At 59.1% G+C, this 27,433-nt stretch overlaps 1 protein-coding gene across 1 annotated transcript in view; it reads right to left on the reverse strand.

Annotated features, from left to right (window-relative positions):
* Positions 1-20,296, reverse strand: part of VSTM2L (V-set and transmembrane domain containing 2 like) — a 29,344-nt gene extending 9,048 nt beyond the window's left edge. Inside the window, exon 1 of the mRNA XM_002710772.5 lies at positions 19,939-20,296. Coding sequence (XP_002710818.1) covers positions 19,939-20,059 — 121 coding nt within the window. The 5' untranslated portion in view covers positions 20,060-20,296. The remainder of the gene's footprint in view (positions 1-19,938) is intronic.
* Positions 20,297-27,433: the final 7,137 nt, after the last annotated feature.

Here is a 27,433-nt window from a genome sequence, read left to right on the forward strand (position 1 = left end):
AGGGGCAGGATGGGTGGGGTGGCCTGGCTCCAGGCGGGCACCTGGGGAGCTGGTGAGAAGCCAGGAGAGGGCCTGTGGCAGAGAGGCAGCTGGCAGGAGATCCCGGGCCCCAGTGCCACACCAACAGCCGGGCCTCTGCAGGGGATGCTGGAGCGGAGGCGGCTGGATTGGCATGGAAGCCAGGTGGCCAGGGAGGGGGCTGCCAGTTTCATCAATTCGTCTGGATTCTTCCAGTCACTGCCCCCTCAGCGCCCCACCCCCACCTCTAGGTTATTCTCAGCCCCAGGACACAGCAGCTGGAGGCATCTTGGCCCAGAGCCCTCCCGACACACCCAGTGGAGGACTCAGGCGCCAGGTGGGGCTGCAGGGCCTCCTGCCCCATCAATTTCCGGTCTGACCTGTGAGTAGGCCCCCACCGCCCGCCCGTCCACCACCTGTGGCAGTTCTGGGACAGGAGCACAGAGCTCCTGCGTGGATGGGCGCTCCAGGTGAGTGGGGTGGAGTGGAGAGTTCCCTGTCCACTCAGGGCACCAGGTTTTCCCCAACTCCCAGGGCAGGTGTCTCCAGCATCCCCAAAGGAGCCCTGCCTCACCCGCTTGTCCCCACCATGCCGCCAGGTGACCAAGAAAACAAGTCCCCCCCCCCAATACACACTATGGGCCCGGCCCCGCCCTACCTTGCTCTGTCTCTGTCCCCACCCTTCCAGCAGAGGGAGACTATCTCCCCCGGAAACAGCGGCGGGCGGGGGGGGGGGGGACAGCAGGCAGGCTTGGCTCACCCAGGGACTGCTCTCAGCCCCACCTCCCCACTCCTCCCTTCGCAACCTGGTGGCCCTGCCCAGAGCAGCAATATGCTGACCCCAGGCCCGGGGGTCCTTCCTGCCCCTTCTCTCCCTGCTCAGCTCAGCTCAGGAGAGGAGGACGAGGCAGTCCTGGGCTGGGGGGAGGGGGTCCCTGCCTCGTCTCCTTCCCCTGAGAGCCTGAGGGCTCTGGGTGCTGGGCGCTGGGAGTGGGGAGCACCCCTGGGGGCTCTGCCCTTCCTGCTCTGCTCAGGGGTTCCGTGTGCAGCCTCATCTGAGCAGCAGGTACCTGGGCTCCGGAGAATGAAGCACCCCTGAGCCCCGAGGTCAGAGGTTCCCACAGCGTCTCCCGAGGGCTCCCCATGTCCTGGGCTGTTTGGAAGGGCCAGGGCCTCTCAGGCCCCCAGAGCTTGCTTGGTAAGAGCAAGTCTGAGCTGCTGGAGCTGAGCCTGCCTGCCTGTGTGTGTGCGTGTGTATATGTGTGTGCATATGTGTGTGCGTGTATATATGTGTGTGCATATGTGTGTATATGTGTGTGCATGTGTATATGTGTGTATATGTGTGCATGTGTATATGTGTGTGCGTGTATGTGTGTGTGCATGTATATATGTGTGTGCGTGTGTATATGTGTGTGTGCGTGTGTATGTGTGCATGTGTATATGTGTGCATGTGTGTATGTGTGTGCATGTGTATATGTGTGTGTGCATGTGTATGTGTGCATGTGTATATGTGTGTGTGCGTGTGTATGTGTGCGTGCATGTGTATATGTGTGTGCGTGTGTATATGTGTGTGTGCATGTGATTATGTGTGTGTGCATGTGTATATGTGTGCATGTGATTATGTGTGTGTGCATGTGTATATGTGTGTGCGTGTGTGTGTGTGCATGTGTATATGTGTGTGCATGTGTATATGTGTGTGCATGTGTATGTGTGTATATGTGTGTGCATGTGTGTATGTGTGTGCATGTGTATGTGTGTGCATGTGTGTATGTGTGTGCATGTGTATATGTGTGTGCATGTGTGTGTGCATGTGTATGCATGTGTATATGTGTGCGTGCATGTGTATATGTGTGTGTGCATGTGTGTATGTGTGTGCATGTGTATGTGTGTGCATGTGTGTATGTGTGTGCATGTGTGTATGTGTGTGCATGTGTATGTGTGCATGTGTGTGTGCATGTGTATGCATGTGTATATGTGTGCGTGCATGTGTATATGTGTGTGTGCGTGTGTATATGTGTGTGCGTGTGATTATGTGTGTGTGCATGTGTATATGTGTGTGCGTGTGTATATGTGTGTGCGTGTGTGTGTGTGCATGTGTATATGTGTGTGCATGTGTGTATGTGTGTGCATGTGTGTATGTGTGTGCATGTGTATGTGTGCATGTGTGTGTGCATGTGTATGTGTGTGCGTGTGTATATGTGTGTGTGCATGTGTATATGTGTGTGGGTGCATGTGTTTATGTGTGTGTGGGTGTGCATGGGGGGCCTTCACACAGCCAGCCAGGGCCTGGGCCTATCCTGCCCCCACTGGGCAGGAGGCAAATCCCAGCTCCTGGAGGGCAGGGACCGCACCCCACCCCACCCCACCCCACACCTGGGCATCCTTGGCTCCCCCACTCCTCTCTCCCTCTCCAGCACCCCGCCCAGCAGACCCTGAGTGTGCCACCTGCCAAGGATTCTGGAACCCAGTCCTTTCTCCCCATGGGGCCCAGCCGCCATCGCCTGTCACCTGGAACAGTGCGGGGACCACCTCACTGTCATCCTCCACACTGCCTCCTCCACCATCTAGTCTCAATACGGCAGCCAGGTGCATGTGGGCCAAACAAGCCTGTCCTGTCCCTTCTCTACCCAAAACTTCCTGTGCTGTCCTTTTGCCCAGAGAAAAGCCCAGGTGCAGGAGGCAGGCGAGGCCCTCCTTGTCGGGCTGCTTGGCTCTGGGGTCAGCTGGGACTCGGCTCCCTAGTCCCACCTCCTTGCTGGTCCTAGAGCATCCCAGTGGAGACCTGACCTCAGGACCGTGGCACTCACTGCTCCCTCCACCTGGCACACTCTCCCCCTAGGTTCCCACATGGCTCCCTCCTGCCCCTGCTCCAGGACTCTGCTCAGACTTCGCCTCTTCAGTGGGGCTTGCGCTGCCACCCTCACCTTCCAACATGGTCAGCGCGGCCACAGAACGCTCTGGGATGAGCACAAGGGTGGACATCTGAGCTGAGGCAGCAGCCACCTGTGTCTGCTGAGCACTTGCAATGGGACTGAGGACCTGAGCTTTTAATTCTATTTCATTTTAACTCATTTAAACATCAATGAAAATAGCCACTTGTAGGTAGCGGCATATCGAATATACTTATTGTGTGTTTATTGTCGGTCCGCCCTTCCGGAACCCGAGGGACGCTGCCTGTCTTGTCCATTGATTGATCCCCAGCCACCAGAACTGGCCTGGCCGAGGGCAGATGTGCAGTAAGAACTTTGTGAATGAATGAATGAATGGGTGCATGAATGAACAGATGGGTGGGCAGTGGTGCAGAGGCGCAGGTGCCAAGGGGGCCTCACCCCGTGTGTCCTGGGACAGGCCCAGCCCTTAGAGCCTTCTCTGATGCCAGCTTGACAACTTGAGCAGAGCCCGGCGGGGCCCTGGAGAAGCTGGGTCCCCAGGGGCGGCCAGGAGGCAATCAGAGTGAGCCCTTTGCCCGGGACACCGGGTTCTGCCTTGATGCCTGTCCCTCTGCCCAGTGCCTTTGCAAAGTGGGCATGGAGGAGAGCGGTGAGGCCCCTCACTGGATCCGAGTGACAAAGCAGTGCAACCCCGCTGGCAAGAGGCGGTGAGGAGCACAGGACCGTGACCTCCTCCAAGTGCCATTGCCTGAGCCACGGAAACCAGGGCGCTCACCATTCCCCCACCACAGTGGGCGGGCGGGGCCCTGCTCAGCCCAGGTCGGCAGAGCCAGGCAGGGTGCAGACTGTGGACTCAACATTGCACCCCCACACACACAGACACATGGGTCAGCTGGGGCCCACGCCTGGCTGCAGGGGCATGGGGAAGTTTGTTTGGGTCCCTTGGTGGCAGGAAGGGCAGAGTGGGCTGTGCTGGGCGGAGGCTCTGCCAGGGTGAACTGGGGAGGGGCGCAGGCTCCCTGGGCACAGACCCCACCCTGACGTGGGGCCACAAGCTCCCCTCACTCCTGCAGGAAGCAAGACTCGGAGCGGGCAGTGCTGGGTCAGTGGGCCCGGCCCCAGGCCCCGCCAACCCAGGCAGACCGGAGCCTGGAGGCTGATGCGACCACTGGCGGCGCTGCCCAGCGGAAACAGAACGGGAGCCATGCTGCGTGCCAGGCTCCTCGGGAATATTCCGTTCTCTGGCAGTCACGTGAGACAGAGTAAGAAAAAACCTGGTGAAATTAATCTTAATAATGTATTTTCTTTAACCCATGATATCAAAAAATTATCATTTCAACATGTAACAAGAATTCTAACAAGACATTTTACATTCTTTTTTGTGTTGAGTCTTGGAATCCGGAGTGTCTTGTACGCATTCACAGCACGCCTCCATTTGGACCAGCCACACCCCCAGTGCACAGGGCCACCCCGCCAGGCGTCCTGTCAGGCGGTAAACGGTGGCAACCTCGGGTCCCAATGGCTCAGAAGAGGCAGCTGCGGCTCGGCTCTGGATTTGAACCCAGACCTGACTCCCAAGTCTGTGCTCTTCCCGGGAGATTCAGATCCCTTTTGTTTGCAGAGCTTCCTCTAGGAGGAACAGTCCCAAGTGGGCACCCAGGGTCAGCCAGCAAGGCAGTCATGCGACACATGAGAGTGCAAAGGCCTGGACAGGCCCAGACAATCAAGGAAGGCTTCCAGCAGGAGGCGTTGCCCTCACTTCAGCTCTAGGGCGCAGGGAAGGGCTTTGTTCAAAGCTGGGCTTTGGGGGGGACACAGGGAGAGAATCAGGCCCCGTGGGAGGCGGGGGAGTTGGCTGTGGGTGCAGCCGCTGGCCAGGAGGAAAGTACACCTGGCAGCAGGAACGGCGTGAGCACAGGCGGGAAGGAGACATCAGAGAACTTGTCCACTCTGTTTATTGCGCCCCTGCTGCATGCCCAGCCACACGGACAGGGTCTTGATACTCTCAGAGCCCCTCCCATCTGACAGGTGAAGAAGGTGAAGTTCAGAAAAAGTCCCCCAGAGCTGGATCTGAACCCAGGTCTGAGCAGCAGCCCCAGGGCAGTGGACCCCACCAGGACTTGGTCTGAGTTATCAGGCCAAGGTCAGCCATGGGGCATCGCTCTCCTGCATCCCTCTTGCCGCAGGGTCTCTCACCTCCACGGCCAGCGGGCAGCTCTGACTCCCTCTAACTCTAGGCCCCCGAGGCCACTTCAACACCCGGAACTGGAAGGCCGGCCGTGCGTATTCGCACGGTGGTGGCGGTGATGAGGATGAGAAACACGGGCAGTCTGCTTGGTGCTGGCCAGTGTCCAGCCCTTAACCCCCATTTCCTGGTGCTCCTGCCGCAACGCTGGGAGGGAGGTGTGACCAACACTGTCCCCGCTCTTCAGATGGGAGGCTGAACCCCAAAGAGGCTAAGTGACTTGCCCGAGACCACAGAGTAGATAATGGTTAAACTGAACCCCAATTTCAGAGGCGTCTACAGCAGAAGCCCCTCACTTTTGGACCATCCCCGGGCATCCCTCGCTCCAGCCCCCATCCCCACGTCAGCATCACCGCTGAGCATGGGCCACAGAACCCGCCCCTAGGCTCTGACTTCCTCTGCCCTTGAACTCTCCCTGCCTGCTCAGGTAGCCGGCACAGCTGGTCCCCAGGGAGCGCAGAGTAATTAGCGACTTTGGAGAAGGAGGCTGTCTCCTCTCCAGCCCCAGGGCTTGAGCCGGGCTGGGCTTATGCAGAAGACAATTAAACTCAAGTCCACAAATTAGGATTCCCCAGGGAGGGGAGGAGAAAGGGGCTTGATTGAATGCAACACCTTCTTTCCTTCTGCTTTTAACTGGGGAGCGATGTATTAATTAATCCCGGCCGGGATCCGCCCATCAGCTGCAGGGAACCGCTCTGTGGCCCCAGCCTGAGTCACCAGGTTATCTCCTGGGAAAGGCAGGAGGTGATCTGGGGACCTTCCCTGCCAGGTGAACGGGCACGAACGGGCACAGGCGAGCAGGCAGCTCCTGGATCAGGCCCCTGCTGCTGGCCCTCATGACCAGCAGCTGCCCAAGCCCACCTGGCCCACCTGGGCCCAGCCAGAGCCCCAGCCTGGCAGCCAGGCAGATTGAGGGCTCCCCTTGCAAAATGCAGTGAGCTGGGACAGCACACAGAGGCTGATGGTGTCAGGAGGGGCCGTGGCTGCTATCCGGGCTCCGTCCTTTGCATTGGAGGCCCCAGTGCACCAGTGAGTCCACGCGCATGCCCAGACCCTGCGGGGCTGAAGTCGCGGCCTCTTACTACAGGCGCTGTGGGCTGCACAGCAAGCTGGGGCAAGAGCTGGGACTCAGCCTCGGGACCCCAGAGTCCAAACTCTTCCGCTGATGACACAGACAGAGCAAGGGGTGGCCACAGCCCCCTGAGCCTGTGCCAGCAGCTGCAGTGCCCGGGTCCAGAATAGAAGGAAGATGAAGACGTGGAGACCAAGCCTCGCTTCACCCTCTCCGAGCTTGGTGAGGAGGGGCTGTGATGAGCCCCATTTCACAGAGGGAGCACCAAGGCTCGGAGAGGGAGCACGCACAGTGCCTGCAGCCACGCATTTCAACCCCAGAGCCTGCTGCAAAGGTTTCCTAAGCCCCTCCCATGTCAGCGCTAAGAAGCCTTAGCTTCTCTGGGGGGCGCTTCCGGGAGACTGCTCTTGGCCCAGTTTCGGGGGGGGGGGTTGGGGGGGCTTTCATTCCTTTCACTCCGGGCTGGGAGGCCAGGCCGAATAGCAGGCCCAAGAAGGGGTTGCTCCCGCATTTCATGGGCCGCAGCTCAGTCGCCTGCAAATCTCCCTGGCTCCTGAAGTCAGACACAACCCCAGAGACCCGGACCAGGGGCCCCCAGGACCCAGGAAGGCTGGCAGCAGAGGCCTTTCCTCCCTGGGGACGCGCCCGAAGCAGGTGCTGGGCGTTCTCTCCGGCTCCTCCTAGGCAGCTCTCGGTCCCGCCAGGCTGCCTGCAGCAAGAGCGAGCGAGGGTGCTTCGTTTTGGAACAGGCAAGCGCAAGTGGACAAGCAAGAGAGGAAGGCATTTTGTTAAAAAGCTTGAGGAACCCCAGCGAGCCCTGGTGGTGGGGTGAGTGCCTGCATGGGTACCGAGGGGTCAAGTCCTCCCTGCAAGAAGAAACGGAAGCCATCCGTCCTGACGGAACCACTGCCTGGGCCCCGTGCCAGGCCCCACACGATGCATCTCCCAGGGAGGGTCAGACATACACACCAACCACATCTGGGACTAGGCCTGGACCGCCATGTCCAGTTGCTCAGGGTGTGCGCTATTCACATGGCCATGAATCCGAGTGCCCCCTAGAGTTGTGCAGGACAAGCTGCATCTAGGATCCCTGGAGGGAGGTGCACGTTCTGGAGGCCTGTGTCTTCCTGGAGAGCCAGGGAGCCTTCTAACTGGAGGGGACACGCTTGGACCCGAAGGCGGCCTGGGTCTGCACAGGACCCGGAACAGGGAAGGGCACCCGGGAGCGCGGGTTCCCTACGTGCAGCTTCCGGGGGCCAGCGACCCCGTCTCCAGGGGACCCTGCCCAGCTGCAGTATTATTTACTTCATATGTATTTTCAAAGCAGCTTTCCCTTTTTACTTAAATAAATCCAGCTTAAAAGGAGATTTTTATGAAGGCCATAAACAGAAAATCAGCATCACTTGCCATAAACGGAGGCCAGCTGTAAAAATAAACACCATGCAACCCGAACAGCGAACAGCATCCGGAATTCCAGCTGGGGAAGGGGCCAGCCCAGGGGACCGGGCTGCAAAGTCCTTTTTCTCTCGTCGACAAAGGAGCCTGGCGAGGGGTGGAGGGGTGGGCATGCGGTGCAGAGCAGCACTGAGCAGAGACTTTGTCTCGGAGGGTGACCGGAAGGGGCTTGGCATGCAGGCTTCCTGCCGGCGCTGGTGCGATCCCACCTCTCAGGCTTTGCTCCTGCTGAGCCAAACCCCGGGGACCTTCCTGCCAGGTACCTGTCAGCTGCCCACTGCCTCTTCCGGTCCGGCTCTGGGGGCGGGTCCTGGCTGACTCACCCTAAGGTTCCCAGGCTTTGCTCACGTGTGGGGACCAACAGTTACTTGAGGAACAAGGAGAGCCAAGGGCACGCGCCACAAAGAGACGAATGAATGAGTCCCTTGCATTCCACGCGGCCCACACCAGGCAAGCAGTTTCCTGAGGCATCAACAGCACTCCAGAAAAATGGGGGAAAAATGTTACTTCTGTAGTAAAGCAAACACGAATGTATGCCGGAACTGAATACAGGATTCATGAATTGTGAATGACATCGGAGCCGGCAAGGCAACATCGCCCCTGGCGGGAGCTAGGCTCCCTGCTGGAGGGGGCGGACACCCCAGTCAGGAGCCTCCTGTCCTGGCCAATCCCAGGCCTCACTCGCTCCCGCAGCCCAGGCTCCTCCCCTGGGCACGGGAAGTGTTGGTGTGCAGGCTGAAGCCCGGAGGAGACCTAGAGGCAAAGGAGAGCCTGGGGGAGGGGGAAGCCTAAGGTTTAGGGTGGGGGCGGGGATGCAAGTTGCTGCTCTCTCCTGACGTGCTGTGTGGCTTTCTGTGAGTGACTGCACTTCTCTGAGCTGCACTTCCCACCTGGGTCATCGGTGAGAGACTTATCTGGGCGATTATGTGAACTAACGCAGGTGCAAAGTCTGCTTCCATGTGCAGGATGCTGTAGACCCCCAGTGCCCACTGGTGGGAGCCGCTCATTGCTGAATTATATGTATTTATTTTTTATTTATTTAATTTGAGAGAGGGGGAAATTTCCTATCCACTGATTCACTCTCCAAACGCCCACAACAGCCAAAGCTGGCCCAGGTCAAAGCTGGGAGCCAGGAACTCCAGATGGGTCTCCCATGTGGGTGGCAGAGACCCAAGCACTTGAACCATTGCCTACCTCCCAGGGAGTGCATTAGCAGGAAGTTGGACTTGGGAGTGGAGCCAGGGCTTGAACCCAGGCATTCCAAGTGCCATCTTAACTGCTATGCTGGGCCGGTGCTGTGGTATAAAGGGTAAGCCTCTGCCTGCAGTGTCAGATCCAATATGGTTGCTGGTTCGAGTCCCGGCTGCTCCACTTCCGATCCAGCTTCCTGCTAATGCGCCTGAAAGCAGCGGAGGATGGCCCAAGTAGGGGCCCCTGCACTCACACGGGAGACCCGGAAGAAGCTCCTGGCTTTGGCCTGGCCCCTCTCTGGCCATTATGACCATTTTGGAAAGTGAACCAGTGGCTGGAAGATTCTCTCCCTCTCTCTCTCTCTCTCTCTCTCTCTCATTCTGCCTTTCAAATAAACACATGTTAAAATAAAACAAAAATGAACGTGTCAGTGCATTCATGATGTTATGGGGCCACCATCCTTGTCTGGTCCCTGCTTTCTTTTCTTTCTTTCCTTTTTTTTTTTTTTTTTTTTTTTGACAGGCAGAGTTAGACAGTGAGAGAGAGAGAGACAGAAAGGTCTTCCTTCCGTTGGTTCACCCCCCAAATGGCCGCTGGTGTGCTGTGTCGATCTGAAGCCAGGAGCCAGGTACTTATCCTGGTCTCCCATGCGGGTGCAGGGCCCAAGCACTTGGGCCATCCTCCACTGCACTCCCTGGCCACAGCAGAGAGCTGGACTGGAAGAGGGGCAACCGGGACAGAATCCGGCACCCCAACCGGGACTAGAACCCGGGGTGCCAGCGCTGCAGGTGGAGGATTAACCAAGTGAGCCGTGGTGCCGGCCTGGTCCCTGTTTTCATCATCCCAAAGGAGACCTGGTCCCCAGGAGGCAGTCGCCTGGCACTGCCCCAGCCCCAGCGCCCGCAGCCAGGAACCTGCACTGTGTCTCTGCAGCTCGGCCACTCTGGCCAGCTGGTGTGAATGGAGCCGCGTCATCTGTAGGCCTCTTCCGCTTCGCACGCTGTTTTTGAGGCTCGCCCACTCCCGTTGTAGTGCCTGTCAGTGTTGTCTGAGTTTTCACCGCGGCACTTCTTAATACAGTAAAATACCCTGCCTAATCCCCACCCCTACCAGGGAGGCGGGAGGCGGCACTGCCTGCTCCCGGGAGAGCAGGAGACTGAGGCCCCCTACCAGGCAGTGTGGCCGCAGCGGGGGCGGGCGGTGCAGGTGCCTCTGGAGGCCACTGGTACAGCGGTGGAATCGCAAAGATAGGCAGGCTTAAGGAGAGCCAAAGCATCCTGGCGCTGGCACGATGCTGGGAGTTGAGCCGGTTTCCCCGGTGGAATTCCCGCCTCCTCTTCCGCTCACAGCTGGACCATGGGAGCAGGGGGGAGTGGAGAGAGAAAGACAAGCGTGGAGCGTGCAGGGAGCCAGGGCCAGGCAGGGGCTGGTGTGGCAAGCTGTGGGCGGCCGGGGCCAGGCAACACGAGCACCCTGATGTCTGCGTAGACGTCAGCTCCCGTCACCCTCCTGCACGCTGCAGGGCCAGCCGGTGGGCCCGGAACTCAGGGCTGCTGAGGGGTCACAGAGGCTGCAGGGGTGTGAGCGTCTGACCCCAAGCTCAGGCAGGGCCCTATCCCTGTGCCAGCAGGGCCAGAGAGGAAGGGAGTGGGGGAACCACAGAACCAGGAAGGAGGAGGAGGAAGAGGACTGAGGGGTGGGGGAGGCCCTCAGGATGCAGCCAGGGAGGGCCAGGCAGAGAGCACAGCGCAGACTGTGCAGGGCTGAGCTGCAGGAGAGGAGAGTGGGGTGGGCACTGCCTTGCTCCTCTGGAGAGAGACTGTGGCCCCACCCCTGCCAGGACCTGGCTTGTGTCAAACCGCCCCCGCCCAGTGGTGTCTGGGAAACCTAGGGCTCCAGATTCAGGCTGCCCTGGGTTCAAATCCCAGTGCCCTTTGTGGCGGGCAGACCTCTGAGCCTTAGTTTCCTCATCTGTAGAATGGGGTTGTGGGGAGCCACCAGGATCACACTTGCCTGTCTGGGCCCCAGGGCGCATGATTGGGATGGAGGGAATTAGGCTGCTACTCCAATTCCTCCCCCTGCGTGGCTCCCCTCCCCCTTCTCCCTGCAGGTGAGACTAACCTGGCCCCAGCTTTCCAAACTCAAGAACTATCCTAGAACCAGAGAGCTGAAGGGGTTCTGCCCACCCCCAGGGCCTTTGCACTTACCCTTGTTCCCTGTGCCAGGGAGGACATTGGTGCACAAAAGGCACTGAGCGGGACGGCAGCAGCGCGGGGTTGGGGGGCTCAGGCACCTCACTGCGGGGTCCAGGGGCACTGCCTGATGGCCTGGGGGCCCTGCCGGGGCGGCCTCCCCATCCCCGCAGTGGCCAGCCTGCCCCTCCCCCGCAGGGAGGCCATTAGCACACCTTTGTTGGGAGTGCTATTTCCACCACCAGGCACTCCGGCCAGCCGCGGGGCCTCCATTAGGGACCCTTTCCCGGGGCTGATGACAGGCGGCAAACAGCTCCCCAGCGAGCCGGCCGTAATTGCTGCTGCCTCCGAGGCCGGAAATGATTTTTTTAAACCTCACAAAGCAAAGCAGACACCCTGCCGTCTGCTCGCAGCCTGCCCCTGCCAGCCGCCGCCCGCCGCCCGGCCCGCCGGGAAGCAAGCAGGATTCGGAGGGGATTCAGGCAAGACCCCCAGCCCAGGAGACACCCTTATAGTGCCGGCCTGGGGGAAAAGCAGCCCAGGCTCTGCTCCCTTGCTCTGGACAGGGTGTGGGGCCCAACCCCTGCCCCGCTAAGCCTCAGTGTCCTGCTCTGCAAGGCCAGCCCGCGCAGGTGTGCCCGGGTGTCTTCTCCATGAAGCTTCGACCCCAGGGAGAGGGCCAGGGGGCGGGGCAGGTCAGCTGGAGGGAAGAGCTTGCTCTGTTCAAGGGCTAGAAAGGAGGCCAGAACACACAGCCATGTGCGCGCACACAGGCACACGCGCGCGCACACACACACAGTTCCCATCTCCTTCCATGTCTGTGCTTCCAGCATCCTTGCATGCCTCGGCCGCCCTGGCACCCAGGAGCCCACAGCTCAGAAGCAGCCCCTCCCCCCAGTCCTGCTTGAGCACCTCCTTCCCACTCGCCACAGCCACACCACGCATCACCAGCCTGACCACGCCTCTGCTCCGCTCAGAAAGCTTCCGGGGCCGCCTCTGCCCCGGGCATGCGGCCTTGGCAACTCCGGCTGCAGCCAGCTTTTCTGAACACCCATATACACTCTCCAAAGGAGGCCCCTGCCAGAGCCGGCAGCCGGGCGTGGCTCGGTACTGGTCTCTGGAGTCCCCCCTCCCAGCCTTGGCAGATTTTGGCTACAGGCCCAGAAGGAGCCTCTCTCCCCCAGGAAGTCTCCCCTGACTGCACCAGGGCACAGTGACGGCTTAGGATGGCTCCCTGGTCTGCACCCTGCACGCTGGGCTCCTGTCTCTGTCTTCCTATTCTCCCTTCTGTCCCCTGGTCCTAGAGATGCTCACCAAGGACTTGCCGGGAGCAGGGAAGGGAGCGCTCTTCCCAAGGCTGTCCAGGGGTCCCCGGGGAGGAGAAGGGCTCCAGGATCCACACGTGGCTCAGCCAGACTCGCCCGTGTCCAAGGGCCAGCCTGACTCCCCTCTCCCTGTGACCCTGCAGGCAAAGCTGTGGGGCAGTTTTCCAAGGAGCCAGCCATGTTTTCCACGAGGAGCCGCTGCTCTCTGCGAGCTGCAGGGCCCTTCCCGCTCCACGCGTGGCCATGCATGCATCCATTCAGCAGGTGCTTACTGAGGGTCTGCTCTCTCACAGTGGTCTTGGATGTCACCCGAGGGAGGGCAGAGTGGGGGAGGCCAACAGACAGGAAGAAAGAGAGGAAAAGAGGCAGAGAAAGATCCAGAGAGGAAGGTCGACCCGGGCAGAGAATGACCCGGGGGAAGGGCGGGCAGAGCCCTGGCCACAGCCCGGCACTGCTGGCCGAAGGCGAGAGCGCTGAGCCAGGTCTCTTTCCTGGATCCGGCCCCAATCTCACCTTCCTGATGTTCCTGGAGCCTCCAAACAGCCTGGAGGCGCTCGGGTGGGGTACGGACGGCACTGAAGCAAAGACCACAGACACAGACACAGGGTGCCAGCTGGGCCCCCAGTCCGGGCAGTGTAAGGACCACCCAGACTCCTCCCAGCCCACCAGACTGGACCCCCCCGCAGGCACTCACCCAGGCAGGGACACGCAGGGACCCCATGCGCCCAGGGGCCCACCTCTCCTCACCAATGGTGCTGGGCTCAGATCCAGGAGCCCGGATGCTCAGATCCATGCTTCTTTCAAGCATCACAACCCCCAAGAGAATCCCACCAAGACAAGGCACTGGCCCCAAACAAGGCAGCAGCCCACGCACCAGGCTCAGGGCACAGGGACAGGAACTGGAGCTCTGGGGGCCCACAAGCTGGGCTCCAACCCAGCCTTGCCCTTTGACATCTGTGCATCCTCAGACAAGCCACAGCACCCCCCAGGACTCAGTGTGTCTGTCTGCAAAATGGGTGTGTCCCTTTCATCGGGTGGGTGAGGAGTAAATGAGAGGAGGAGAGGGAAGGGACAGACACAGAGAAAAAGCCAGAAGGACACTGGGTCGGTTCCCAGACCCCCCGAGGGCCCCGGAGTTAACCAGCACACGCCGGATGGAATCCACCACCCGCTCTGCCTCATCCTCACCTGCTGATCACAGGGCAAAAGGTGGGGCTTGGGCCCAGATGGAAGAGGCTCAGTGCTTAGGTGAACTTGGCACCATGCAGGTGAGGAAACTGAGGCCCGGAGCCACCCAGCAAGGCAGGGAGGGGGGGCAAAGTCCTTGAACTCCGAGCTGAGGTCACAAGGGAGCCACCCTCACACAGCACAGGGGACTGAGAGGGGTCCGTCCTCACCACGCCCCCTCGTGGCCCACCCAGGCCCTTGCACTGGTGTCTTTGCTGTCTTGTGAATGCACTGTGCTAACGCCCACTGTGTTCTGGCTTTGCTGCCCACTCCGCCGGCCTTCGCCCGTTTGGGAAATAAGGCAGACAGCCCAGCTCCTCTGTTACCTCCTCCAGCTGATAACTGTTGGGCCCAGCTCACACACCTTCGCTGATGGGGAGCCCATGACTGGGTGCCCCAGGGGTGAGGGACCTCCTCCGGGTCGAAGGTCGCCCGGCTTTGTAACGCTCGCCGTGACTCACGCTTACATGTTCTTAACGGGTTGAATTGTCCGTCTCCCCCCTGCACCAGGAATGCCAGGGGCCCTAACAGCCTGGCCCTAACAGCCTGGCCCCTGGCAGGTGCTCAGCGGGAATCAGTGACGGAGCTCCAACACAGGGCAGCAGCCCCCACTAGGAGGCACTTCCTGGAACAGAACCTGAGTCGGGGGGCGCCCCAGGGCCAGTGGTTTCCACACGGGGATCCCTGGGAGTGCCTGGGCACCACCCACACGAGTAGGTCCTCAGCGGTTTCTATCAGCTACCCCACGGCTTCAGGTGGCCCAGTTGTCATGTGGTCAGCAGCTCTGTCTGTGCATACAGCAAGTGCATACTGTGAACGGGGAGAGCTCACCTCTCAGGCAGAACCCGACCTTGCTGAGGCCCTGAAGGTGGTGCGGAAGAGATAAAACTGAGGCTGGCGGGGCTGAGACCTAGAAACTCCTCCAACGCTGGCTTCGGGGAGCCAGAGGGGGGCCCGGAGCAGCCTCCCACCCCGCCTCGCCTCCCAGCAGTACCGCGGACGCTGCTGGGATGGGCCTGGATTCCAGGGTCACCGACTGGTGGGGGCATGGATTTCTTCCCGTTTTCTGATGGAGGAGACTCCCTGGGGGTCGAGGAAGGAGGGCACTGCCCTTGAACCCCATTACCCTCAGGGCTGCAGGGTCTCACACACACCCCAAGGCGCTGGGCCTGGGGCCGCTCATCCAAAGGTGACGTCAGCCTTGCCCATCCCGGGACATCCCTGCTGTGGCCACAGGGACAAGGAGGGGCTCCAACGCTGGGGTTACTTATTTATTTATTTCTTTTTACTATAAACATGGGTTCCTGACAAAATTATTTGAATGTTTAAGAATATATTAACTTGGAGTGAACAACAGTTTAGGCGTGTGACCCGCGCCTGGTCCTCCTGGCCATCCACCCTTTCCCTTCCCTCCCTGCCGGCTCCCTGGGCTGGGCACTGCGCTGGAGCCCGGATGCAAGGGAAGCTGCCTCCATGTCCAGGAGCGTCAACAGTGCGCTGTTTCAGGCTGCCCTGCCCGTCTCTTCCTGGCACCTGCCCCTCTCCTGCATGCCCCGTCACTATTCTCATGTTCGGGATTCGGCCCTGGGCATCCTCCCAGGTGGACAGCATGGGGGTCAGCATGCTCCCTCCACCATGAAGCCAGGTCCTGAGGCCTCGCCCTAGCGTGCAACTTCAGGCCTCCCCCCACTCCTTCTTGGGCACCGAAGCTTTACAAGCACTGGCGCTGGAGCCCGCACCTGCCAGGCGTGCGACCGTGCACAGCCGCTTAGCCTCTGCAAGGCTTGTTCTTGTCACCTATACTGGGGCCCTGGGGCAGTCCCCCTATCCCCCGCTCAGGGCTCCTGTAAGAATCAAATCAGACCAGGAAGGTCCTTCTGTGACACCAATAAACATCTGCTTCCAGAAGTCTGCCTCTCTGTGCCCAGAATGGGACCATGTGATCCCACAGCCAGGGCACAGCCTCCCCGGCGGCTTGGGGCAGATCCCCCGGCCCCGGGCCCCAGTCCTTCTGTGTATAAGGAGGGGGTGAGGGACAGGGTATGCGGGACCCTGACGGCTCCTCCCCAGGGCTCCATCTCCTGTCCTGGTGCCAGGTGGGCCAGAGGGGACACTCGCCTGGCTCCCACTGCCTTGCCTGTTCCTTTGCCACAGGGAGACTTCGTCTATCACCCCTGCCATCACGGTGGCCAGCAGCCGAATGCCCTGCATCCAACTGGCCACCCGCGGCTCCCCTTGTTTGGGGGAAAGGCTGTGGGAGCAGCCGGTGGGCAAGATGTCACAGCCAATTGGCGTGAAGGACTTGGGGGCGACGGCGCGTGAGGGCCAGTTCCCCGCAGGAGGAGGGCGCCACAGCCCCAGGCACAGCGTCCACAGGCATAATTGATAGACTAATCGTGGAGCCCGAGACCAAAGCCAGCACACTTTCAGCACCACAACCTTTGGAAGACAGGACTCAATTTTCTCGGTGCTCCAGCCACCAAACCAGCGGCTTATTGATGGTGAGATACTAGCAGTCCAGTGAGGAACACGAGGAAGCCAGAGTCATTTTTCAGTGCACAGACCGCTTGCCAAATGGCCCAGTGCCGCCCCCCTCCTCCCACCCTGCCCCACTGCTCCCTGCTGGTCACAGACCACAGACAGAACCTCAGGACAGGGAATCACTCAATGGATGAAGCGCTCGGCCAAGCCAGGGTCTTTGTCTGCATTGGGGTGTATTAATAATTGAAGGTGTTAGCCTGGTGCCTGTGTGTGTGTGTGTGCGTGCGTGTGTGCATGTTGGCTGCAACGTGAGGTTTCCTGGGGCTCCTCACAGGATCCAATACACTTAGACTGATCTGGACCTCTCCCTCCTAGGCGAAGTCAAACCAAGGCAGCCCTAGACCCTGACAATTCTCTGCCCCCACCCCTCCCATCAGGCATGGCTGAATGAGGAGCTTATTAAACTGTAGGTTCTGGATCCTATTAAGAACCACCTGGGCCATGAGGTTTGGGAGAACCCTGAGGGCTGCACAGTTACAAATTCCATGGTGGTGGGTGGTACTCCGAGGCTGGGGGTCTGCAAAGCTCCTCACAAAAGACCCTGCCTCCTGGATCCCTGCCCTGGCCCAGATCTGGACAGAGCACTGGATAAGGAGTCCGGCCCCGCAGCCTGCTCCTAACTTGCAAGGTGCTGTCACTTCATGAGCTGAGGGCTCCTCTCAGTGGAGCCCCCGGTGCTTTGTGGGTCCTCTGGGGAGCTGAAGGGAGCAGGTTGGGTTAGGGTAGGCAGGGAAGAAGTTTTGTCAGGTCACTGGGCCAGTCTGCCTCCAGGCTGTTCTGCAGGAAGCAGACCCAGAGCTGCCGGAGATACCTTCTTTCTGAATGCGCCGGATCCCTGCACACTCTGTGGCCTTGGGTAAAGCACTGGTGCCCCCTGAGCCTGCCTCCTCGTGTGGCCCACACCAGCCTTGCATGAGGGATGCCAGCCAGGGCAGTTACCATGGGCCAGGGGCTTGAGCATACAGTAGGCGCTTCATACATCTCGGCTCCCTATCCCCCCACCTCTGCTGAGCTCCCAGCATTGGAGCTAACCTTTTCTGATAAGGGAAAAGAAATATTAATACAGAAAGAATCCACTACCATTTATGTAACACCTACTGTGTACAGATGCTGGCTACCACCCTGCCCCCCACCCCAGAGCCTGGCACCTCTTGAGAACTAGCACCGTTCACTCCTCATTCACTCCTCACACCTCGACAAAGCTTCCAAGTGGGTCGACTGAAGGAGGAGGAAGAGGGGCAGGGAGACCCACATCTTTGCCGACCCATCTGACCGCGGGCTCTCCCTCTCCCCAGCCAGGGCCAGGCAGGCAGAAGGCACTACGCCGGTGGCTGTGCTGAGCTCAGATGGAGCTGGAGTGGCGACCAGCCTCCAAGCGGCTGGCTCAGTGGGCCCCTCCCCAGCCCGCCACCCCCCACCCCTCACCCCCAGCCACAGACACCTTCCCGACCTGGCCACATTTCCTGAATCAGCTGAGAACGCACGGAGCTCAGGAATAAGGAAACGATCAGGCTCCAATCTGCTAAACAGCAATTTCTGATCCTTTTCAGCACACACAGCTTTTATCAAATTGGTATTCTCCTCCTGAACACAAATGGCTTATTAGACATGACCCACTTATTCGCCGCGTCTCACTATCATTAATAACAGTTTCTCTTTGTGATTAAGTGAGTGGCTCCAAACCCTTCCTGTGGTGGCGGGCACTTGGCCCAGCACAGGGGCAGCTGTGGGGGCCCCTCGGCAGCCACAACTTGGTGACTTGAATCCAGCATTGTCAGGCGAAGGCAGCCTGGACCCTGCAGGGCAGCACAGCCTGTCGGTTCTTAAGGGACAGAGGGAGCCCGGGATGAGAGACTCATTTACTCTGGGCCACACAGGGGGTCTAGGAGAGAAGCCAGGCTGCCCCTGCAGCCAGCCCCTCCCCGGGCCTTGGTTGGCCCTCTCCAGGATGCCCACGGGAGAGAACAGCTGGTGGGGTGGAGCTGTGCCCCCCCTGCATACCTGGCACCAGGGGGCAGGCGGGGACTGTCACACAGAGGGCAGACCCTACTTTCTTGGGAGTGACAGAGTAGCACCCAAATTCTGGGTCTGGTGCTCGAGGGATGGGTAACTGCAGAGCCCCAGTCCTTGCACCTCTTAGGGCTGCAAACTCAGGGAAGTCCTTCCTTGGAGAAGCCTGCCGGTGTTCAAGTTCCAGCTACGCCAAGGAACCCAGCGGACGGGGCGAGGAGGTGGGGAGGGAGGAATTCGTAGTTTCCTTTGAATGGGAGGGAACCTGACAGGGAGACGAATGTCCTGGAAGAAGCACTGTCTTTGCCCCATAGCCCCTGGGCCCTGTCCTGACCCGGCCACTCTTTCACTGTGACCTTGGGCAGCTCCCTTCACCTGTCTGAATCTCGGTTTCCCCAGCTATAAGTTGAAGATGGAAATAACTCTCCGTGTTCACCACTACTCCAGCCACGCCGGGAGAAGCGAGGTGCACAAATGATTCTTAGAGCAGGGCTGCTGGGTGCAGTGAGGCAGAGGGTGCAGGGGGTCACAGTTCACCAAAAGCAGAGACCCTAGGATGGCTTTGGAAGCCCCCTTCTCCCTTGGAGCAATCCACTTGTCCGTCATGCTCCAGCAAACCTCCCTGTCTATCACACACCCCTCACTCTTTCCTGTTGGAATAAATCACCCAGGCTAGTGCAGCCCCCCTGCCCCTGGCAGGCAGCATTGGTGCCACTGGGAGCCCCTGCAGGCAAGGCATGGCTGGAACAAGGGTTCTTAGGTTTCGCCTGTGCCCCAGTGCCCATCGCGGGGCCTGTCAGGGAGCAGGGGGAGCCCCCACAGCTGCCAGCCTCAGACGATGCAACTCTGCTGCCAACTTGGGCTCCTATGGGGCGAGGAGCTTCTGACAGGCAGCCCCGTGCTGGAAATGCATACTGGCTCCCAGCTCCCACGGCGGCTGGAACGGACGCCTCCCACATTTCAGTCCCTTTGGGCCAGCGATGCAGATGGGGGGACCCAAAGGAAAGGTAGCAGGGGTTTCCTGCCCCCCTCTGGAAGCAACATTCCTCTGCCACCCCCTGCTTGGGCTGGAAACAGCACCCCAACTATCCCAGTGCCACGGAGTGGCTCCCGCTGAGACTCCCTCCCTGCCTGGCACTCGGCTGAGGGAGCTGCAGCTCCAGGCTGCCAGCTCTCAAGAGGCAGGGTCTCCTGCTCCCCAGGTCCTTCCCAGCGATCGCAGGGGCAGGGTGGGGAAGGAGGCGGCAAGGGAAGCTGTGGGGTTAAGCCCACAGATGGGCAGAGAGGAGTAGGCGAGCAAAGTGCGTTCACAAGTGAGTGTGAGCGCACGCCTGAGTGCCAGCAGGCAGGGCGAGAGCCCACGATGCACTGCTTGATGCGTGTGTGCAGTGGGCATAGGTGTGAGTGCTGGTGAGTGAGGAGGGGACCCGAGGCGTGTGCAGATGCAAGCCAGGAGTTGTGAGTGTGAGAAAGCCGCGAGTGTGGCTCTGCGCGTTTCCCGGTGGCAAATGGCTGTGCCGCGTGGAGGTGCGTGGATGGGTGAGTGTGTGTGAGGGGCTTCTCCGATGCGGGAGTGGGGGTGCACCCCGGGAGCCCCCTCCTCCGCAGGCCTGGCTCGGGTGCCAGGGTGGGTCTGTGGCCCCAGCAGGGGGCGCCCCGAGAGGTCAGCCTTAGCCAGCGAGGGTTCAAGCCTCAGGGTGGCCAAGTTGGAGCAGCGCGGCCCGGGGTGGGGTTGGGTGGGGAAGTCCGCGGGGGAGGCGACCGAACTCACCGTGGCCGGAGACGTGGTTGTCCCAGGGCGCGCGGCCGGCGGCTCGCGTGGCGCCGCCGAGTTGCAGGAAAAGTGCCAGGTAGTGAAGGGCGCCCAGCGCCACCGCGAGCGGGGCCCCCATGGTGCGCGCTCGGGCCGGGGGCGCCGCCGCCTCACATTGGGGCTCGGGAGACCGCAGAGCCCGCGCCCGCCGTCCCCTGCCCTGGGTGGCCTGGCTGCCCGACTCCCGCTGCGGCTCCTCGTGCGTGGCCCCCGCCCAGCCCCGGCCCCAGCCCTCGGCCGATCCGGCCCGGCCCCGGCTGCGGGCAGCGAGCGCACGCCCCGCCGGCCGCCTCCGACTGCGGGACTCTTCCCTTCCGCGGAAGGCCACGCCGCTCGCGCCGCCGCCGCCGCACCCTCCCGCCCGCCCGGAGCAGGCGGCGGCGGAGGGATCCGCCGCTTGATTTATCATCAAAGTTTTGCCCAGGCTGGGATTTTTAAAGCGGTACCCGCAACTTTCAGCCGCCCGAGAGCGGGGGTGGGGCAACGTGGTGTGGAGGAAGCCACCCTGGGGACCAGCTGCACGGGAAGCATAATCCAGCCCGCTCGGAAACAGACAAATACTTCCCTGCAGGCGCAGGGCACAACGCAGTTCACCTGCTGCCACACTCGGCGGGCCCCGAGGGGAGCCCCAACTTTGCTATCAGGGTGGTGCCGGGCTCCAGGGGGTGGGGGGCTGGAGGTGAGGGGGAGGAACCCCGTTATAAGGCTCTGCCGCAGCCTTTGTGATCCTGTCCCTGTCTGAACCTCAAGGTCTTCATCTGAGAAATGGGGTCAGCAGTAGCTGCCTCCAGGGGGCGTGGTGAGGCTTTGAGGAGTCGTGTATGCAACGCGCTTACCACGAAGCGTCTTACGTGGCAGCAGCTTAGTAATTATTGTCGTTGCTCCTTTCTCTGGGACTCAGTTTTGGCGTCTGCGTAATGGAAGCAGGGCAGGCCAGCTGACTAGGCTCCTGCTAGCTGAGATGCTTGGTCCTGCACAGTGGATCGGATCGCCCCCTTCTGGACTGCGGGGCTCCCTTCCCGGACCCATGAGCCCACACTGAATCCGTGTGAGTGTAGTGTGTGTCTGCGTGTGCATGCGTATGTCTGTGTGCGGCAGGGGAGGGGGGAATGGAGCCACTCCAAGAGCAGGAATCCAACGAGATCCTCTGATTCTTACCCTGACCATGTTACCTGGGCTGTTGGGACGACCCTCAGTACAGACAGAAAGCTAGACCTGTGGTCCCATTTAAAAGATGCTGCAGCACCTAAACCAGACAATTAGCCTGTCTAAAGTCCCACGGCCCGCGGCCCCGACGCCCGGGCAGCGTCCCTCCTGCTATCTTCCCTTGCCCTCCTGAAGGCCTAGTTCCCGATGAGGCCTTGTCCGCCGCGGGCTCAGTGCTAGCAGGTGGACAGCGCCAGCTGACCCCCAGCTTTTCCGTACCGCGGAGAGAGGCCCAGCCCGCTCTGTGCGGCAGAGTTCAGCACCATGGACAGACCATCGTGGTTCCAGCGTCTGCCGTCGCGGTCAGCGCCCCAGTCTGAGAATGAGGTTAAAGCCCAAGGGGCATGTCCTCTGCTCTTCTTTCTCTTATTATTTGTTTATTTATTTTGAAAGACAGAAACAATACCCACTCACCATTTCACTCTCCAAATGCCTACAGTAACAGTCAGGGTTGGTCCAGGCCAAAGCCAGGAGCCTGAAACTCAATCCAGGCCTCCCAGATAGGTGGCAGAGACCAAAGTACTTGAGCCATCGCTTGCTGCCTCTCAGGGTGTGTGTTAGTAGGAGGCCAGAGTCGGGCGTAGAGCAGGTACTCCAGGCCCTCTGATAGGGGGTGTGGGCATCCCAAGTGAAGCGGCACTTAGCTATGGTGCCCAGTGGCTGCCCCTCCTTCGCTACCTTCACTCTGCTCGTGCACCTCCCTCCTTCCATTATTATGACAGGCAGCACACTGGAGGGGGCCCATGATCGCCAGCATCACTCCAGGCCCTTCAAAACTAAGGACAACTCCCCAGTGTCGCGCTTCCACAAGCCGCGTTTCAGCACCGCGGACAGATCCTGCTGGGCCGGGCCCGTTTCTGCCTCTTTGCACTCTTCCCACACAGCAGTGGTATTTAGGGTATTCCAAGCTGGTCGGTGCCTTGGACCCTATGCCAGCATTTCCTCACTCATTAATGCACCCGAGCCTCACTCCCAACGAAATGAGCACCGGCACTCCCGTGAAAGAGAGAAAGAGCTGGTACTCTGAGCTCACCTGGCAGCACCAGCCTGGGAAGGGACTCAGCCCCAGCCGCAGGTGGTAGGGGAGCCAGGGGTCAAGCCAAGGGCTTTCTTCTCTTAAACCGCAGGATGGAGTGAGTGTGGCCGAGACGAGGGTTAAGGAGTAAACAAGGGGCTGCGTGGGGGCTGCACAGGGAGTGGGTCAGACTGCTCTGCCACTGGCATGGCTGACCTCCAGGAATCTCCTCTCCCCACATTTGGAACAACGTTAAACCTAATAACTTCTAAGATCCTTTCAAGGACAGACCTCCAGAGACTGGAAGGCTTCGAAACATCTCATGACATAACAACTCTTCTCAAAACCCTCCAATGGCCTTGTTTATTTGAGAAAGCCCAACTCCTTTACCTTGCATTCAAGGTCTCAGCCTCTCCTCCTGCACACACTCTGTGTTCCGGTCACTGTTCCCTCCCTGGGTGTGCCTTAGCTTCGCAATGTCATGGCCCTGCCCAGTGCATCCCCTGCACTTGATGCTTGCTTTCCCCTCTGTCTAGACATATCCCCTATTGTCCAAGGCACAGCCTGAGTCACCTACAGGTGGAAGCGCCTACTACCGTCTCCCATTTTCTGAGCCCCTGTTGGCCCATGGCTGTATATGCAGCACTGAGCTACAAATACAATCATTCCACTTCATCCTCAGAGCAACCAGGTCATAGGGTAGCATGGCGTGATGATAAATGTGGGCTCTGAAGCCACAATGCCTGAGTTGTGGCTCCTGCCACATGGTAGCCCTGTTCTGGTCTCAGTTTCTTTGTTTGTAAATAAGGACAATAATACTTCTCTCACAACATTACTGTGAGGATTAAAGGAGTTGCTATCTGGAAAGCATTTTTTTTTACAGAAAGCTCTTTTTTAAAAAATATTTTATTTATTTATTTGAGAGGTAGAGTTACAGACAGTGAGAGGGAGATTCAGAGAGAAAAGTCTTCCTTCCGTTGGTTCACTCACCAGATGGCCACAACAGCCGGAGCTCCACCAAACCAAAGCCAGGAGCCAGGTGCTTCTTCCTGGTCTCCCATATGGGTGCAGGGGCCTAAGCACTTGGGCCATCTTCTACTGCTTTCCCAGGCCATAGCAGAGAGCTTGATTGGAAGAGGGGCAGCAGTGACTAGAACTGGCGCCCATATGGGATGCTGGCACCGCAGGCAGAGGATTAACCTACTGTGCCACGTAGCCGGCCCCTGGAAAGCATTTAAAACAGTGTCTGACACATAGTAAATACCTGCTACATGCTGACCATGTAGGCTGCTGTTAGTCTACAGATAAGCAACAGGCTCAGAAAGGTTAAGTGTCTTACCCAAAGTCACACAGCAAGGCAGTGGTAGAGCAGCAGCATGTTTGATTCCAGAGCCTGTGGTCCCATATAACACCTGTGCATCTCTACTTCTGCCAAGCCTCTTTCCAGACCCAGAGATGGGGAGTGACTTCCTCCAAGCCCGCAGCTAATCATGACAAACTAGATTCAGGCCTGTTTCACAGCTCAGGGCCCTCCCACTGTACCACACTGCCCCATCTGTAGTTGCTGCAACACAGCTCACAATTGCATCCTCCGTCTCACCTAATCCACACAGCTCCCGACACCCATAGTGTTGCCTTCCTTCTCTTACAGAAGAGGAAACCAAAGCTCAGAGAGGTGAGGTAACCTGCACGAGGTTGCCCAGGGAGGTAGGCCAGAGCTGGATGTGAAAGGACAAATCACCAGCCTGTGTAACTGTGTCTCTCATCTGTAAATGGCAGGCAGTGTGGAAGTGGAGAGCCCAGGTGAGGCAGAAGGTAACCAGAGAGGACCCAGGAGGCAGCCTCCTGCGATTCACAAGGGCGGGTGAGCATCACGCCTTTTGCTCTGGGCCTGCTCTGGGGGACAGGTGGTCTCCCATCCCCTGGAAGCAACTCGACAAGCATCTGGCAATCGTGTGGATGCCAGGAGGCAGATATCCCTGCCGTTTCCACTACACAAGTGAGGCTCAGAAAGGACATCCTGTCAAACGTTTTAGTTGGGAAAGATGCTCTTCTAAAAAAATTTTTTTTACTTATTCATTTTCATTTTCTTTGAAAGACAGACCTTTCATCCACTGGGAATGCCCAAACGCCTGCCACAGCCAGGGCTGGGTCAGGCTGAAGCCAGGAGCCTGGAACTCAGTTTCAGTCTCCCTCGTGGACGGCAGCTACCCAGAAACTTGAGGTGCCATCTGCTGCCACCCAGGGTGCACATTAGCAGGAAACTGGGTTGGTAGTGGAGGAGCTGGGACTCAAACCAGGTGCCAAACACCCACACCCAAAGAGGATTTTTGTTCCTTAAAGATTTATTCATTTATTTGAAAGTCAGAGTTACAGAGAGGTATTTTCCATCTGCTGGCTCATTCCCTAGATGGCCCCGATGGCTGGGGCTGGACCAAGCTGAAGCCAGAAGCCAGGAGATTCTTCCGGTTCTCCCACGTGGGCGGCAGGGCTCCAAATACTTGGGCCATCTTCCACTGCTTTTCTAAGTACATTGCAGGGAACTGGATCAGGAGTGGAGCAGCTGGAATTATAACCAGCATCCATATGGGTGGCCATTTGGGGAGTGAACAAGGATACGGAAGATCTAACTCTTTCTGTGTCTGTGTCTGTGTCTGTCTCTCTCTGTGTGTCTGTCTCTCTCTCTGTGTGTAACTATGCCTTTCAGACAAATAAATCTTAAAAAAAAAATAAAGCGTTCCCGAAGGGGATGGCATTGTGGTGCAGTGGGGTTGTTTCCCGCCACTTTCGATGCCTGCCTCCCGCACAGGAATGCCGGTTCGAGTCTCAGATGCTCTGCTCTCCACCCAGCCCCTGCTAATGCTCTCATCGGTAGTGCTGGGATGACGGCCCCAGTGCTTGGACCCCTGCCACCTGTGTGGGAGCCGAGGCTGGAGCTCCAGGTTCCTGGTTTCATCCTGGCCCAGCCCTCCTGGCCTTTGAAGCCATTTGGGGAGTGAACCAGTAGATGGAAGATCTCTCCATCGCTGTCTTTCCCTATCACTCTGCCTTTCAAATACATATGAATAAATCTTTTATAAAACGTCCCCCCCCCGCCCCCCAGCAGAAAATGTTGTGTGGCCTCCTGCGCCTGAGCTGAGCTCCCAGAAGAGCCTGCCCCTTCCCCGGACTCGGGGCGGCCGCGCTCCCTCCCCTCCTTGAGAGGTGTCACTTGAGCGCCATGGCTCTGTCAGTGGTAACAGCCGTAAGATTTGTCCTTTTAATCCAGAATCAATAACAAATTTCATTTAAAAATAAATTAAACCAGGCATTGGAAATCATTTACCGTGTGGGCCGGGGCCTGTACAGCGCCGTCTAAATGGCTTCCTTTCGCTCATCTATCAATGCCGAGAGGGGGAAACTCCTGAGCTGCCTGATTCATGAGAAACTGCTTAAATGTATCAGGCTCTAACAATGAGCAACGGAAGCCGCGCTCGAAGCTTTAACACACCAGTAACATGCGGAGCGAGCCTTCGCGAGTGCTTATCGGAGACCCCACGGTCCCCGGCTTCGAGGGAGCCCATTTATAAAGGGGAACAATGGCTTTCGTATGTAGCCGCCTAGTTTCCAGCATGCATTACTGAGCTCCAAGGAGCAATGGAATTCTATTAGAGTCTTATCTGCCACGGGAGGGTATGAAACCGGCAGGGAAACCCAGGCTTGGCATAGACACGGCCGGAGAGCCGCACTGCTGACCCCAGGAGGTGGGCGAAGCAGCCCAGAGGGAGAGGCGGGGGACAGGCAGGGCCCCGGATGTGTGAAAAATATGTGTTTTAATAGAGCTCCAGTTTCCAGCGATTACGTTTACATCAGCAAATAAAACTTGGCGATAAAACATCGAAGCTACGTCTCCGACAGCATTTCCTTTTACGGCCTGGTGTATTTCACTCATTATAACAGGAGGCAGGGAGCGCGGGGTGTCCCTATTTCTCCCCCTTTAATTAAATGTCCTAAATTACTGCCCAAGATTTGGATACAGCTCCACGAATGGCCACTGAGGCTCCCGCCCCATTGCTGCGGCGGCCCAGGCTGCACCAGGTTCCAGCATTATTGAAGTGAAGCACTGTGCCACCACTGCCTGCCTCTGGTGGGCCCGGGTCAGAAAGAGACCTGCGCTCCCAGACTGGCTTGGCCACCAGCTTGCTGTGTGACCTGGGCGAGTTGCTGCCCCTCTCTGAGCCCCACAACTTTCCCTCCCCACCAGACTTCCTTCTAGGGCTGATCTGGCGCTGGCTCAGGTCTGAGACTTGAACGTGATTGTTTTGCGGGTCAGGTCCAGGAATGAACATCAGGCTTTTGAAAAGTCCCCCAGGGGGCCCCAGGGTACAGCCAGGTCTGGACACAGAGTTGTCAGTCTTCAGAGAGATTCAGAATCTCTAGGGAGACTGTGCCTGCGCTCAGGCCCCTGCCTGGGGTGTGGGGGAGGGGTCCCTTTCAGTCTGGTCCCAGGGGCGGGGGTACCTGGGATCTACCCACTCCCCAAGCATCCCTGGTGTGTCCCATGCGGCGATGCAGTGGGCCACGGCGAGGATTCCAACAGGTTCCTTGAGCTGGGCCCAGGCAGCCTCCTGGGGTGAGGGAGCCCCTGCCCCAGCTCCCCGCTGGGGGCAGCACAGGCACTCTGCTCTGATGACTCACTCCGTAACTGGCTTCCCTGGGGGCTGGGCAGGAGCAGGAGCCTTGCGTGGCTTCTGCAGTCAGACTACACACCTGTCACACGGACCCGCAGCCCCCGCCCACCTGCTCCAGCACCGATGCACACCCAGGTCCCCCCTGCTGGGCAGACGCAGTCTTCAGCAGCTCTCGGCCTCCTCCGGTGCTCCCAGGCCTCCCGGGCGGGCCTTGTGCAGGCCGAGGGCCATGCCTAGGCCTGGAGCCAGGGGCATGGGGGTGTCTCCCCGCCTCACCCCTGCTTCTGCCAGGCTATTAACCCATGGAGACCCAGACGGTCCCCCCAGAGATTTTTCTTTGAGATTCCAGCCTAGAAGGACAATGTAGAGGGAAGACACCATCTAGAATCCAAAATTTATTTACTTAAATTTTGTTTTATTTGAAAGGCAGAGTGACAGAGAGTAAGACTCAGAGAGAGAGTGAGTGAGCAAGATCTTCCATCCACTGATTCACTTCCCAAATGACCCCAACAGCTGGACCAAGCCGAGGCCAGGAGCCTGGGACTCTGGCAGGGCCTCCCAC

The sequence above is a fragment of the Oryctolagus cuniculus genome, chromosome 11 (genome assembly GCF_964237555.1).
Source record: "Oryctolagus cuniculus chromosome 11, mOryCun1.1, whole genome shotgun sequence".
Taxonomy (NCBI): Eukaryota; Metazoa; Chordata; class Mammalia; order Lagomorpha; family Leporidae; genus Oryctolagus; species Oryctolagus cuniculus.